The following is a 16,899-nucleotide window of genomic DNA, read 5'->3' as shown; positions in this document are numbered from 1 at the left end:
TTATTATCTATTCATTTTGATCTTTTCTATACTTCCTAGTAGGAAAATAAACTTCACAGGAAAGCTTTTTAACCTTTGTATCTCCAGCTTCCAACGTGACAGGTAGTCAATCAATATTTTTTGGATGAATGAGAGCAAAAGAAAACTCAGAACCAGTAAGAAGGGTAGTAAACAACAGTAGTAAAAAAGTTTGAGAGAGAAATGCAACTTATGAAGTACAAATAAAACAGTCCTGAATAAAATTATTTTTGAAGTTTTCAAAATTTAAAACTTTTAAAACTTTAAAGGTTTAAAAATCCCTACTGTTACAAAGTTTTTGTTTTAATTAACAAATTTGTTTAATTTGTTAAGGAACAGACAGTTTTCCTGTCTAAGTGGACATCATTGTTGGTGTTTCCTTTGTGTTTAACAAAGAACTCCTAAAGTGTATCTACCTTCCATGGCCATTCTACCTTCCAAAACTACTAATCTTTGAAAATCCAGGTCAGACTTCATCACTTATAGAAAACTTTTGCTATTGTATCCACAGGGAATCACTTCTCATACTGTACTCACTACCTAAGTATCTCATAGAATTTGATTAATTACATCTATTAATTATCCTGCACTGTAATTATTTTTACATCTTTGTCCCCTGTTAGATAAGAACTTTTTGGAGGCAACTTCAATGACTTAATCATCTCTGTACTACCAGTGCTTAGTTTAGAGCTTGTCACAAAGTAGGTGTTCAAAAAACATTTGCCAAGTTGAATGTGATGGAAATGATTATTTCTAACTTCGAATAAAAGAAGATAAAGAAAATTCTAGGCCGGGCGCGGTGGCTCAAGCCTGTAATCCCAGCACTTTGGGAGGCTGAGACGGGCGGATCACGAGGTCAGGAGATCGAGACCATCCTGGCTAATACGGTGAAACCCTGTCTCTACTTAAAAATACAAAAAACTAGCCGGGCGACGAGGCGGGCGCCTATAGTCCCAGCTACTCGGGAGGCTGAGGCAGGAGAATGGCGTAAACCCGGGAGGCGGAGCTTGCAGTGAGCTGAGATCCGGCCACTGCACTCCAGCCTGGGTGGCAGAGCAAGACTCCGTCTCAAAAAAAAAAAAGAAAATTCTAAGGAAATATAAAATTTAAGTACCTTGTACATAAGCATACATGTCAATACCCATAAATATTATAAAATGTTACTTTACCGTTAGGTCTCTGAAGGGATGTAACAACAATCCTAAAGGAAGCTTAGCTTTATTCAGTAAAGCCTGTGTCTGTGGAATATTTGTCAAAGTACACCGAAACGAACTGCAAAAAACGTAAACAACATGAAGGATATTAGCTATCAGAGAAAAATACACTGAAGTAGATAAGATAATTAAGAGCATTTAAGGACACAAGTGAAAATCATTTGGGCATGTTGTTATAACTATAAGCAAGAAGGTCCTGATTAATTAAGCATGTATGTAATACATGCCAAAAGATCTAAATTAAAGAGTCAACACTTTCATGGCGGAAAATTAGTACACATTCAGGGAAGACCAATTACTCCATTATGATTAGCCTGGAGGAGATGAATAGGAGCACATAGAAAACATGAGTAAAAAGGCCTATTTCTCTAATTATTCTGTTCCTGCTTTACTGCCCCCTTTGCACCTGTCAAACTCCCACTCTTACTACAAGACTCATGAAGGTTATCGCTTGTAACCACCTTCACCCCAACTCCCCAAGTTAGAAGGAATGACTTCTTTCTCTGTGCTCTGAGATATGTGTATGCTTCTATGATATCAATTAGTCTGATTTACTTTAATTGGCTGTTTTCTTGTCTGTCTTTGCCACTTGAGATCAGAGATAATTTTGTCTCTGTATCACCCTAGCCCAGTTTCTCTCATTGAGAAAGTGCTTGTAACTTATGAAGTTTTTTTGCTTTTTTTTTTTTTTTTTGAGATGGAGTCTTGCTCTGTCGCCCAGGCTGGGGTGCAGTGGTGTGATCTCAGCTCACTGCAAGCTCCGCCTCCTGGGTTCACGCCATTCTCCTGCTTCAGCCTCCCAAGTAGCTGGGCCTACAGGCGCCTGCCACCACGCCAATTTTTTGTATTTTTAGCAGAGACAGGGTTTCACCGTGTTAGCCAGAATAGTCTCAATCTCCTAACCTTGTGATCGGCCTTCCAAAGTGCTAGGATTACAGGTGTGACCCACTGCGCCTGGCCAAATAACTCATGAAGTTTTAAGGTCCATAAACAAAGAATGAATAAAGGAGAGGCCAAAGAAGTAAAAAGCAGAAGTACTGAAAGCCAGGCAAGAAATTTTAAGAAGAGTCATTAATATCATGTAGAGATATAGAGATATCTATTTATTCCAGCCTTAGTGTTGTTCCTTGAACACAAAAAGCTTGTTCCTGCTTCAGGACCTCCACATTTGCTATTCATGCAGCTTGGAACCCTTTTATTCCCAGAGGAGTCATGTGGCTCACTCTCTCACTTCACCCAGATCTCTACTCAAATGTTTAAAGTCTTTGGGTAAACCTGTCCAGACTCTTTTATTTACAAGATTCACCCTCCACCCGTACTCCTTATTCTGATTTATTTTTCTTCACTGTAATACCCTGAACATTACATTATATATTTACTAGTTTGACTGTTCACAGAATATAAGTTCGTGATTCCATAGAGATCAGGAACTGTGTTTTGTTTACAACTTTATCCCCAGCACATAGAAAACAGTGCTTTGCATTTAACTTACAAGGCATTTGATAAATATTTATTGAACTAATGATTTATCTTAGTACGTTGATACTATTATTATTCTTGTTTTACAGTTGACAAAACTGAGACTTTGAGAGGTTAAGTAAATTGCACAGTTTCATAGCTACTTAGGTCTGCTCAACTCTAAAGTCTGTACTCCTAATTATTTATTTTGATAAAAGAGACATTTTCGTAAAACACACATAACTGGGTAGAAAAATGTATGCCTTCCCCTTACCTATGGGTTCTCTTATACGTATGCAACATACTTTTTTTTAAATAATTTTTTGTTTTTTGGAGACAGGGTCTCGCTCTGTCACCCAGACTGGAGTACAGTGGTGTGATCTCAGATCGCCGCAACTTCCACCTCTTGGGCTCAAGCAATCCTCTCACCTCAGCCTCCAGAGTAGCTGGGACCACAGGTGCAAGGCACTATGCTCAGCTAATTTTTTTGTTTTTTGGTAGAGAAGGGGTTTCACCATGTTGTCCAGGCTGGTCACAAACTCCTGGGCTCAAGTGATCCACCTGCCTTAGCTTCCCAAAGTGCTGGGATTACAGATGTGAGCTACTATGCATGGCCCATACACTACATTTACCTATGTAGGGGGTGCCTAACCTTTTATACTACAAGGTCAAAATTTACAAACTTATCAACCTGATAGCAACTTATATTCAGAAGGATGGGCAGCTGTTTTCAACCTATAATCCATGATGCCCTACGCTTTTATGGAAACGATCTTGGCAGTACCTGAGGCACTGATGGTGTGTGGATGGTAGAGTACAGTGGAAGAAGAGGGGAAATTCTCAAAGCAGCTCCACTTCCTATTTTCTATATTGGAATTCTATATAATATTTTGGTTGAAAGAGTGGTTTGCAGCTTTTTTTTTAAAAGCTGGAAAACTACTGCTTTAAGAAAAGGGAAATAGGCTGGGCACGGTGGCTCACGCCTGTAATTCCAGCACTTTGGGAGGCCGAGGCAGGCGGCTCTCCTAAGCTCGGGAGTTCAAGGCCAGCCTGACTAACACGTCTGTACTAAAAATACAAAATTAGCTGGCTGTGGTGGTGCATGCCTTTAATCCCAGGTACTCGGGAGGCTAAGGCAGGAGAATCGCTTGAACCCAGGAGGCGGAGGTTGCAGTGAGCCGAGATGGTGTTATTGCACTTCAGCCTGGGCAACAAGAGCAAAACTCCATCTCAAAAATAAAAAAAAGAAAGAAAAAAAGAAAAACAAAAAAAGAAAAGGGAAATATTGGCTCTAAACAATACTAATTCTCCTAATGCAAGAAAGAAGACAATGTTGGCCAAGTGTGGTGGATCACGCCTATAATCCCAGCACTTTGGGAGGCCAAGGTGGGCAGGTCACCTGAAGTCAGGAGTTCAAGAACAGTCTGCCCAACATGGCGAAACCCCATCTCTACTAAAAATACAAAAATTAGGCGTCATGGTGCACACCTGTAATCTCAGCTACTTGGTGGCTGAGGCATAAGAATCACTTGAACCTGGGAGGCAGAGGTTGCAGACAGCCAAGATCGGGCCACTGCACTCCAGCCTGGGTAACAGAATGAGACCCCATCAAACAAACAAACAACAACAACAACAACAACAAAAAAGACAATGTTGTTCTGTGAATCAGTGTTTACTTTATGAGGAGGAGAAACTCCAGGAGCAGGAGGATGTTTTCTTAAACAAACAAACAAACAAAAAAAAAAAACAAAAAAAATTGGACCAGGGGGATATCCTATTCATAGGATACAGAAGAACTAAAAGCATACAAGAACAAAGACATGAGGCACTGTGAAGTGAGTAACAGAGCTCATTCATACAAAGGTACACCAGGGCTTGGTGGCTGCCAGTGCAGTCTGCCAGCTAAACTTCTCTATTAAAGGAAATCCGGTCTAGATTCAGACTGGATTAGTAAGCCTGGAGTCTATTGAGTGGGAAAAGAAAATTCTGAGATAAACCCTTTTATCTAAATCTGTTCTTGAGATTACATAAGTGAGGTCTATGTTCTTTTCAAGCAAAGCCTGAAATTTTAAATATTTGTCCTTATTTAAAAGATGTAAGTTATTATTATTGAAAAGTGAGGAAAAAGATGTACGAAATAATAAATATAGTTAGATTTGGGTTCCTGAAACCCGTCATTCAAATAGAAATAATTTCCCTAACATTAGGTGATAGGGGGAAGGGACTGGATTGAGACAGAGATGGGAACAAAAACAGATTATCTAAATCAAATTTTACATCTATACAAACTAAAATAGAAAAGTCAACATTAACAAAACTTCCAACCGAAGAAATAACATACTACTTTTACTATTTTTGAAAGTCATACAATGCTTTCATCACTTAAGAAAGATTATAAAATAAATAAATACCTACTCTGGGCTACAGTTTAATTTTTTGAGGTCTGCATTCAAGTTAGGTACAGGAGCCCAAACAGGAGTCATGGGTAAAATATTCCTCTCCTGAGTGAGGTTTACAGGTCTCAGGCTTTCTGGTTGTGGAGAACTCTGAAGACTCAATCCTCCTAGACTGGAGGACAGCTGGTTCACACCAGGATACTGCTGAAAGAGCAATTCAAAACAAAAGAACAATAAAACATAAATAAATTTTCTTATACTATATATACTACATATCTCAACATACAGAAAAAGCAAAAAGGTAAGAAAATTTAAAACTGGCTTGGTAATAGAATGACTTAGTATGCAGTCAATCTTAAAGCACACTTGAAAAAAACTCAAAGCCAAAGTACTGAATAAATTTTAATCTTATTACCAAGGTTAACCTTTGCAATGAAATTTCAGCAACAATGCTTTTCAACACTAGCAATTTGGTTTCCCTGAATACAGTTTGTACTTGAAAAACAGGATAAATGCCCCACTAGTCTCAAGGTTCCCCTCCCCCTCCCCCAATTATCAAGTTTCACAATGAGTTGATACCACAGAAATGTACAATGGTGTTCAACGGGTTTTGCCTTATTTTTTTTTTCCTATATTTGTACTCTTATCATGAATTCATGGCTTTTTGTTAACTCAAACTGATGTAATGAATTATAGTCATTATTCTTATGATGTTCAAACTACCCAATCTTTAGCCAGTGAAAGCCCTTTCAAGATGGCCCCAGTGTCCTTTTATATGAACCTAACTAGCCTTTGTTAGTTTCTCTGCTTTCTTACACAATATTTTATACTCTTTTACTTCAAACCTAGAATTGTTTGTCTAAAAAGGAATCTTGGCTCCTTTTCAGTAGAGATGATTTCTAAAAACCATAATCTGGATTACAAAGGAGCTCATTACTAGTGTGCTATTATTACTTCCAGATACTTGCAATAGGTAAAGATGGAAAATATAGATGTTAAAGTAGAAGCAAATAATGAATCCACGTTGACAGTTCCAATTCAAATTTAAGATGATGGGGTTCTTACTTAAGTTCTCTGATTTTATACTGGTATCTCTGTTCTCTTTTGCTACAAATCTTGATTTCTAATGGTAACAGCATTATTTTATCCTATAATATACATTTATAACACTATCAATATTATGTCAGATTATTAAATTTTTCATAGTTCTTTTTGTCCTCACATTATATCCCACTGAGATGTACAAAATACTAGGTTTTAAGATCAGCTTGAACAGTACTTTTCTTGGCAATAGAATGTATCCAACTTGATAAACAGGTTTTTTAAAAATTTTGTTTTTCATATTTAAGAATCATTTTTAATCTTTTTGGTTTTTGAGTAAACATGACACTTACATAATTCTAATGTCAAAAAATTATAATAAGGTACTAATACAGTAAGGTATTCAGAGATATCTTATTTCACTCTTAGTCACCTCTGCCTATCGTTAACTATTTTTATTAGCTTATGGTTTAATCCTTCCATTGGTTCTATTTATATAAGCTAAACATACATGCTGTTGTAAATATAGCCCTTTTTCAACAAAAAAATGTCCTGGCAATAACTCTATGCCTATACCTTCTGCATTTCTTTTTGCAGCTACCCAGCACTCCATTATGTTAATAATGAATTCCAGCTAATATATGGATACTGATACATTCAGAAAAATCACTATTTTAACAATCCATACTGAAATAAATGATTCAGGTAGTGGTCACTTGTAATGGAAGACCACAGATATCAACAGATGATAAAGCCACTGGGTGAAAGCTTAATGAGGAACTTCACAATTAAAGGATCAGGATGTCACCATATGAGGTACTAGTAAAGCCTAGCACTGGTATAAGTGAAATAAACAGATATTATTTTGAAGTGTACATCACCAAAATACATATTAGGACCTAAATAAACAAATAATTGAAGTAATACACCTAAATATAATCAACCATTAGATCTAACTCCCAATCCACAGAAAATGAAACAGAAATAAGTTAAATGATACCACAAAGAAGTAAACAGCTAAATTCGGAATGCAGGACATTCTACAGAACAACAGACTCAGTTATTTTACCAAATCAAAGGCATTAAAAAAAAGAGGGGTGGGGCTTGTTTTAAATTAAAACAAGAATTAAGAGACATAAGCGAATGAAATTAGTAAACTATTATTTGGGTTTTAATGTGAACAAAGTATACAAAGGCATTTTTGAAATAGTCTGGAAAATGTGAATATAGACTGAATTTTAAATGACATTTAGAAGTTATTAATTTTGTTGGCTACGACAGTAGTACTGTGATTATGTAAGAAATGCTGTCTACCTCCCTAATTTTAAAATCCTCAGCAAGAAAAGTGGTGGTGGGGTGGGGGCAGTGTAGACCCATATGAAACAAATATAGCAAAATGTTGACAGTAACTGAAGGTGTTGCTGTTGAAGAAAAACACTGGATAATAAAAAGGATTCTCTGAGTTTTCTGTAGAGCTGTAAAGAATCAGAAAAATAATCACATGAATTAACAGTAGTATATAACAGAAAACCCCTCAAAAGACCCAATTTTCTAAGAATTTAGGACATAAAATAAAGGTGGGATATTTAATCAGAGAGAGAAGACAGATTATCTAATAAATGATAGTGAACTAAGGGTAAACCATTTTGCAGGTGAAGGGGAGAGAATGAGACTTCTTATTTACATTATGTACCAAAATAAAATCTTAGACGGATTAATGATGCAAAACCAAAATCATCAAATAACTAAAAAAAATAGCTAGAATATTTTCTTAATCTTAAGACTGAAAAGACCTTTTAAAGGATACAAACAAAGGTAAAAACAACAAAAGAAATTATAAAATGAGGCCAGGCACAGTGGCTCACGCCTGCAATCCCGGCACTCTGGGAGGCCGAGGTGGGCATGTCACTTGACTTCAGGAGTTCGAGGCCAGTTTGGCCAACATATTGAAACCTCATCTCTACTAAAAATACAAAAATTAGATTGGGCGCAGTGGCTCATGCCTGTAATCCCAGTACTTTGGGAGGCTGAGGTGGGTGGATCACGAGGTCAGGAGTTCAAGACCAGCCTGGCCAACATGGTTAAACCCCGTCTCTACTAAAAATTGAAAAATTAGCTGGGCATGGTGTGGCGGGCGCCTGTAATCCCAGCTACTCGGGAGGCTGAAGCAGGAGAACTGTTTGAAACCTGAAAGCAGAGGTTGCAGTGAGCCAATATTGTGCCACTGCACTCCAGCCAGGCAACAAGAGTGAAACTCCATCTCAGGAAAAAAAAAAAAAAAAAGAAAAATTAGCTGGGCCTGGTGGCACACGCCTGTAGTCCCAGCTACCTGGGAGTCTGAGACAGGAGAACTAGTTCAACTTGTCTTACTTCATAGCACTTGTAACTACTTGAAATAAACTATTTGTTTACTTATTTATTGTCTTATTCATCCTGACTTCCCACCAACCTTCTTAAGAGCAGGAACTGTTTTGTTCACTGAGCCTCCTCTCGTATTCTCAGTGCCTAGAATACCACTGACACAGAGTAGAAACAAACTTCTATTTAGTAGAGAGAAATTCCAAAGTCTTAAAAGAATTAAGGCCGGGCGCGGTGGCTCAAGCCTGTAATCCCAGCACTTTGGGAGGCCGAGACAGGCGGATCACGAGGTCAGGAGATCGAGACCATCCTGGCTAACACGGTGAAACCCCGTCTCTACTAAAAATACAAAAAAACTAGCCGGGTGAGGTGGCGGGCGCCTGTAGTCCCAGCTACTCGGGAGGCTGAGGCAGGAGAATGGCGTAAACCTGGGAGGCGGAGCTTGCAGTGAGCTGAGATCCGGCCACTGCACTCCAGTCCAGGCAACAAAGCGAGACTCCGCCTCAAAAAAAAAAAAAAAAAAAGAATTAAATGCTGGCCGGATGTGGTGGCTCACGCCTGTAATCCCAGCACTCTGGGAGGCCAAAACAGGTAGATCATCTGAGGTGAGGAGTTTGAGACCAGTCTGGCCAACATGGTAAAGCCCCACCTCTATTAAAAACACAAAAATTAAGCTGGACCTGGTGGCACACGCCTATAATCCCAGTTACTCGGGAAGCTGAGGCAAGAGAATCACTTGAACCTGGGAGGCAGAGGTTGTAGTGAACCGCGATCGTGCCACTGCACTCCAGCTTGGGACACAGAGCGAGACTCCATCCCAAACAAAACAAAACAAAACAAAACAAAAAACAATACCCATTAAATGTTTTGATTCTGTTAAGGAAATAGTTAAGACAAATGCACAAATGAGTGTACGTAGTCACGTCGCTTAATGATGAGGACATGTTCTGAGAAATGTGTCGTTGTGTAAACATCACAGAGTGTACGCACAAAACTAGATAGTATAGCCTACTACACACCTGGGCTATATGATATAGCCTATTGCTTCTAGGCTACAAACCCGCACAGCACTGTTACTGTGTTGAATACTGTAGGCAACTGCACACAATGATATTTGCATATCTAAACACAGAAACTACAGGAACAATATAGTATAAAATATACAAAATGGTACACTTGCATAGGGTACTTAGTATGAATGGAGCTTACAGGACTGGAAGTTGCTCTGGGTGAGTCAGTGAGTGGTGAGTGAAGGTGAAAGCCCAGGACACCAGTGTACTGTAGACTTTAAAAACACTGCACATTGGCCGGGCGCGGTGGCTCAAGCCTGTAATCCCAGCACTTTGGGAGGCCAAGACGGGCGGATCACGAGGTCAGGAGATCGAGACCATCCTGGCTAACACGGTGAAACCCCGTCTCTACTAAAAATACAAAGAAAACTAGCCGGGCGAGGTGGTGAGCGCCTGTGGTCCCAGCTACTCCGGAGGCTGAGGCAGGAGAATGGCGTGAACCCGGGAGGCGGAGCTTGCAGTGAGCTGAGATCCAGCCACTGCACTCCAGACCGGGCAACAGAGCAAGACTCCGTCTCAAAAAAAAAAAAAAAAAAAAAAAAACACCGCACATTTAGGCTTTATCAAACCTATAAAAATACAGCTTTTGGCCAGGCATCGTGGCTCATGTCTGTAATCCCAGCACTTCGGGAGACCTGGGCAGGCGGATCACTTGAGGCCCAGAGTTTGAGACCAGCCTGGACAACATGGTGAAACCCCGCCTCTACTGAAAATACAGAAATTAGTCGGTTATGGTACTGGCAGGTGCCTGTAATCTTCCAGTTACTTGGGAGGCTGAGGCACGAGAATCGCTTGAACCTGGGAGGTGGAGGTTGCAGTGACAGCCGAGATTGTGCCACTGCACTCTAGCCTGATTGATAGAACGAGACTCTGTGGGAAAAAAAAAGTTTTTCTTTCTCCTATAATACATTAGTTTACTGTAACTTCTTTACCTCATAAACTACTTATTTTAATAGGTTGGTGCAAATGTAACTGTGGGTTTTGTCATTACTTTTTTTTTTTTTTTTAAGACGGATTCTTGCTCTTGTTGCCCAGGCTGGTGTGCAGTGGTGCAATCTCAGCTCACTGTAACCTCCGCCTCCCAGGTTCAAGCGATTCTCCCGCCTCAGCCTCCCTAGTAGCTGGGATTACAGGCGCCCGCCACCAAGCACAGCTAATTTTTGTATTTTTAGTAGAGACAGGGTTTCACCATGTTGGCCAGGCTGATCTCAAACTCCTGACCTCAGAAGATCCACCCGCCTCAGCCTCCCAAAGTGCTGGGATTACAGGTGTGAGCCACTGCGCCTGGCCTGTCATTACTTTCAATGGCAAGAACCACAATGACTTTTGCACCAATCTAAATAACTTATTGACTTTTGCAAAAACAGTGTAAAACACACATTGTACAGCTGTACAAAAAATTTTCTTCCTTTTACAGCCTTATTCTATGAGCTTTTTTCTATTTTAAACTTTTTTCTTTTTAAACTGTTTTGTTGAAAATGAATACACAAACACACACATTTGCGTAGTCCTACACAGGATCAGGATCAATAATCACTGTCTTCCACCTCCACATCTTGTCCCACTGGAAGGTCTTAAGGTGTAAAAACATGTAAGGAGCTGTCATTTCCTGTGATAACAATGCCTTCTTCTGGATACTTCCTGGAAGACCTGTGTGAGGCTGCTTTACAGTTAACTTTTATTTTTTATAAATAGAAGGAGTACACTCTAAAATAACGATAAAAAGTTTAGTATAAGTAAATACATAAACCAGTAGTCATTTATTTTTGTTATCAAGTATTATGCACTGTGCATAACTGTGCTACCACATTAGCACAGCTACGAAGTCAATAGGTGACAGGAATTTTTCAGTTCCATTATAATCTTATGGGACCACCATCATATATGTGGGTCCATCATTGACTAAAATGTCATTATGAGGCACATGACTGTATGTATGTGCATTTATGTATGATAAAGTATGTGTGTATGTGTGTGTACACACATATAAGGATTTTTTTCTTTTGTCACAGGTTTTTGCTATGTTTGGTCTCAAACTCCTCAGCTCAAGTGATTCTCCTGTCTTAACTGGGATCACAGAAGCACACCAAGCTTAAAAGGATGCTGACTTTGAAACTGAGTTATGTCCCGCAAATGGGAGACTCATTATAAAACATACAAGTACCAAAATGATGAAAGATATAATAAGATAGGTTTCTTCTTATACTGTTAAATAAATTTAAACATTTTCCAAAGTGATATTTGTATTTTTCAACTTCTTTTGTTTGTTTAAACAAGTCATCTAGACAATCAGCTTCTTTCCTGGCTTCCCTAGCAAGGTGTAGTGAAAGAAACCTGGAAAGACAAGACTCTAAGCATTGCTGTCAACAACCTGGTAGAAATACTGGTTAACATTTATTAATATTTTACCTTTTGTTTATCTGCATTTTCTCTAATTGATCTCACTACATTTGTAATTTTAAAAAGCTATATATTATCTATATCTGGTTTTTCATATATTCACTGAAAATATTTTTCTAATTTTTATTTTTGTTTTTAAGCATCAGCCTTTTTCCTGTTTTTCAACCCTAAAAAACAAATTTTAAGGTGTTTTTTCTTCAAAAACCAACTGTTAGGGTTTCCCACTACTTAATAAAAGTCATCTCAAATTAATCAATACAAAGAAAAGCCCTTACACAGAGCTCTTTCATTGCACTAACATTAAGTACAACATTTAAAGCCATTTCAACTTTATTATGACTATTAAGACTGTTTAAAGCTAAGCTAAGATATTCTTACCCTACTTGGAACTTCGAAAATAAATGGGCCAGGCGTGGTGGCTCACAGCTGTGATCCCAGCACTTTGGGAGGCCAAGGTGGGCAGATCACGAGGTCAGGAGATCCAGACCATCTTGGCTAACACAGTGAAACCCCGTCTCTACTAAAAATACAAAAAATTAGCTGGGTGTGTTGGCACATACCTGTAGTGCCAGCTACTTGGGAGGCTGAGGCAGGAGAATCGCTTGAACCTGGAAGGCGGAGGTGGCAGTGAGCCATAAGCCAAGATTGTGCCAATGCACTCCAGCCTGGGCGACAGAGCGAGACTCCGTCTCAAAAAAAAAAAGGCTTCTTTTTAAAAAGTTTGATAATTTTAATCTTCAATTAAAATTTATCATCTTTTTTTAGTAGATAAGAATTTAAATGTAGGTCCTAGCTGTATACCTAAATCATTACTGTTCACTGACCCTAAAACAGTAGTGTTCAAAAAATGGTTTTAAATTCAGATCAGACAAAAATAAATAGCTGCTTGTAATCCTCCTTGGAAAGATCCATATATCCACATATCTACAATAAAAAGTCTGAGTATGACTTTTTACTGTACAAATCCTTATCAGTTAAAGATAAAAAAGTGCTTAATTCTGAACTGCAAGGTCTTTTGCATTCTTAGAACCAAGCCTGGTACTGGACAGGTGATTTCACTTATTTGAGTTTCTATTTCCTCACAAAATGAAAGGAAGGTGACTATTTAAAATTTAAGAAGTCAAAATTCCAAGTGTTGACAAGAATGTGAAGCAACTGTACTCTTACATGCTGTTATTGAGGTATAAATCAGAACATCACTTTGGCAAAGTGTCTAGCTTTAACTGCTAAAGTTGAAAAATGAGTATCTAATAGCCCAGCAATTCCATTCCTAGATATATACACTCACTAAAAGACAGGGACAGAAATGTTCACAATAGCATCATTCATAATGGCCCCACACTCGGAAAGTTACCCCAATGCCCATCAACAATAGAACAAATAAGCAAACTGGTCAATTCACATGATTGAGTACCACAGAACAATGAAAACGAATGAATTACAATCACACAATAAGCATAATGTTGAGCAAAAGAATCTAGACACAAGTACATATGGTATGCTTCCAATTAAGTAAAAGAAAAGAAAGGTGGGAATGGTTCCTTTCTAACAGTCTACTTCTAAATATTTTGGCTTTATGATGCTCACTTAAGTGTGACTGATAACCCAGGTTACTTTTTAGTATATCTTTGTCCCCTTTATCCAAACTTTTCTAACACTTGTACTAGACCCAGAATATAAAAAGGATTGTGATTATGGAATAAAATGATGTTGTATTTTTTAATTCTGGTAGAATATTTATTTTTACACTTATCCCAAAGGTAATTTCTTGACACTTCTAAAATAAACTCCCAAATAAAATACGAAATAAAAAATACTTCCTATACTCCTTTGTCAGGGGTCAGCAAACTTCTTCCATGGATAGTCAGACGGTCAGTATTTTAAAGCTTTGAGAGCCACATGATCTCTTTTGCAACTACTCAACTGTACTACTGCAGCGCAAAAGCAGCCATAGACAATAACATAAAAGAATGGGTATGGCTGTATTCCAATAAAACTTTATTTACAAACAGGCAGTGGGCTCGATTTGGCCAAAGGGCCATGGTTTGTGGACTATTATCCTAAGTCATTATTTAAGACCACTTACTATTTCAAAATAATTTTTTTTTCTCTTTGCTCAACACTTACAAGAATCAACCTTTTCTTTGAACCTGGTTTTCTTGTCATAAAAATTCTAAGTAAATAATATGTTGCAACCCCAAATAGGAACTTGCCTAGAAGTACAAAAGTCAAACAAGACAGACTTAAAAATGTTTCACATGGCGTAACAGAGGCATAAATAAAATCTAGCAAAAGGGAGGCAGAGAAATCTGTACTAACCAACCATATTCCTCTAATGTCTCTCTGTTTTCTTCTTCCCTTTTCCCTCTGTACTTTAATTCTAAGGTTAAATTCCAGAAACAAATAATTCTCCCTTTTCTTTTGCCCCACTCCCACTCATGATGGCTTCCTGGTATGTCACCCAGGCTAGATTCAAACTCCTGAGCTTAAGCAATCCTTCTACTTTAGTCTTGAGTAGCTGGAACTACATGAGTAAGCCACTGCTCCTCACTGATTATCCCATTTCTCATTTTCATTCTTACTTCACCATAAAATTTCTATAAGGTTAGTCAACTGAGAACAGTTTTCTGTAAGTTGCAATACTCTTGTCATTAAAATTGTTTCCTGGCCAGGCGGGTGGCTCACTCCTGTAATCCCAGCACTTTGGGAGGCCGAGGCAGGTGGATCACTTGAGGTCAGGAGTTCGAGCCAGCCTGGCCAAAATGGTGAAACCCCATCTCTACTAAAAACACAAAAATTAGCCGGGCATGGTGGTGGGCACCTGTAATCACAGCTACTTGGAAGGCTGAGGCAGGAGAATCACTTGAACCTGGGAGGCAGAGGTTGCAGTGTGAGCCGAGATCACGCCACTGTACTCCAGCCTAGGCGGTTGAGTAAGGCACCGTCTCAAAAAAAAAAAATTTGTTTCCCTGTATTTTATTTTCTTCTCAAGAAATATAGATATGAATGAAATACAGTCAAGTATTTCACTGTATAAATACCATATCAGTTGTTAAACTGCTAGGTTTATGAGGTGGCTCCAGAAAAGGTCATGTCAGAACGGGTCCTAGCAGCAGTGATATAGGAGTTAAGAAGAAATAACTTAGGCAGATAGTGAGGGTATGTGAATCCTCAGTTAAGGCTTTTCTTTTTAATGAAAAGCAGCCCCAAACCATTCTGTAAGGAAGAGCAGCCTGTAAAGTCGAGCTGTAGACATAGACAACCAAGCTGGCGGCCTCCAAGGGTGAATGCTGGCAGGAACTAGGGGCCAGACATGTTCAAGATGGCGATTCCCTCATTCCCTTCTCTGCCAGTCACATGTACAGTAAAGAGCAGACAAAATGGTGCTGGCCAAGGATAATTTATTTGCATAAGAAGATTAGGGTAGGGCAACCAGCCTCTCCCCCAATGCCTTATGTAAAGGTAACAACTAATCGAACCGATCTGTGAGCCCTAAGTAAATAAGACATTGCCTCCTCAAGATGGACTGCAAGATTTGGTGCATCTACCTCCAGCCAGTGTTTTCCACTTGGAGGTCCCTCTCGAGAAAGCTGTTTCTCTTTCTCCTCTCTTCTGCCTATTAAACTTCCACTCATAAACTCCTCATGCGTGTCCGCGTCCTAAATTTTCCTGGCTGCAAGATGACGAACCATGGGTCTATACCCTAGAAAGTGTAGCCACTTCAGTAGTAAATGAGCATGTGAACCTATGAGCATATTTATGTGTGTGGAGGCTCTCATCAAGATGAGTTATGTGTCATAAAGTTCTTTAAATGCAGGGGAGGGACCAAATCACATTTTACCTGTCATTTTCTAAGGAAAATGCCAGTTTGATAATACAAAATTTTTTTTAAAACTTAACATTTACTTAAATTTTCTGATTATAAAATTAATACTTGTAATTGCAGACTGAAAAATAAAGATACAGTGAAGAAAAATAAAATCATAGCTAATATCTTGATCTAGATTTAACCTTTTTAAAAATGTGGTATTTATATTTCATTTAATCTTTTTCTACATATATACACACAAAAAAGCTGAGATCAAATTCTATGTATGTTTGATATAGGCTGACATGTATTTGTACCACTTGGATCTTAGGTACAAATCCCACCAGGAATTTGTCAGAATTAAGTTTTATAACTGTTACAATGTGTGTATATGACTGAATACATACTTGAGGATACTGCTGGAATCCAGAATATACCGGGTTACTGGGCTGTACTCCAGAAGTAAGTGGTGCTGTAGTATTCTGATAACCAGGCTGAAGTGTTGGATAGCCATAGCCAAAAGGCTTAGCCATTTTTGAAGGCTGAGGAATGACAGGAGCTGCAGCTGAAGCTGAGCTAGAGCAGAAGCAGGATCAGGTTCAGGGGCGGGATCAGGAGCAGGACTGCTTGCTGATGAAGAAAGCATATCTAAAAAATGGAAACACATGGTGTTAACAGCTGAAAATCAAGACTCCACAAAGACTGGACTCCTGATCCAGTCCATAACCCCTGACATTTCCTTTTTTCTTTTTAAAGCTTTTTATTCTAAGAAATTTTGAACACACGCAAAGTAGGGAGAATGATGAACCCCATATACTTATCACTAAGCTTCAGTAATTATCAATATTTTGCTAATCTTGTTTTACATATTGTCATACTACATCTTTTTTTTTTCCTTTTTACAGGAGTATTTACGAGAAAACTCTACCCCGTATTTTACATAATTTCACCAACAGATACATTAGTTGGTATTTGTTCTTTTTAAATAGAGATGGGCTGTAATCCCAGCACTTTGGGAGGCCGAGACGGGCGGATCACGAGGTCAGGAGATCGAGACCATCCTGGCTAACACGGTGAAACCCCGTCTCTACTAAAAAAATACAAAAAAAAATTAGCCGGGCGAGATGGCGGGCGCC

The 16,899-nt window shown here is 38.7% G+C and overlaps 1 protein-coding gene across 1 annotated transcript in view; it reads right to left on the bottom strand.

The window, feature by feature from the left end:
* Window positions 1-16,899, bottom strand: part of SEC24B (SEC24 homolog B, COPII coat complex component) — a 112,680-nt gene that overhangs the window by 31,661 nt on the left and 64,120 nt on the right. The window contains 4 exon segments of the mRNA XM_033214970.1: window positions 1,188-1,290; window positions 5,106-5,290; window positions 16,171-16,337; window positions 16,340-16,411. Coding sequence (XP_033070861.1) covers window positions 1,188-1,290; window positions 5,106-5,290; window positions 16,171-16,337; window positions 16,340-16,411 — 527 coding nt within the window.

The sequence above is a fragment of the Trachypithecus francoisi genome, unplaced genomic scaffold (assembly GCF_009764315.1).
Source record: "Trachypithecus francoisi isolate TF-2019V2 unplaced genomic scaffold, Tfra_2.0 Lachesis_group1, whole genome shotgun sequence".
Taxonomy (NCBI): domain Eukaryota; kingdom Metazoa; phylum Chordata; class Mammalia; order Primates; family Cercopithecidae; genus Trachypithecus; species Trachypithecus francoisi.
The sequence above is the reverse complement of the archived record's forward strand: the minus strand, read 5'-3'. Positions and strand labels throughout refer to the sequence as shown.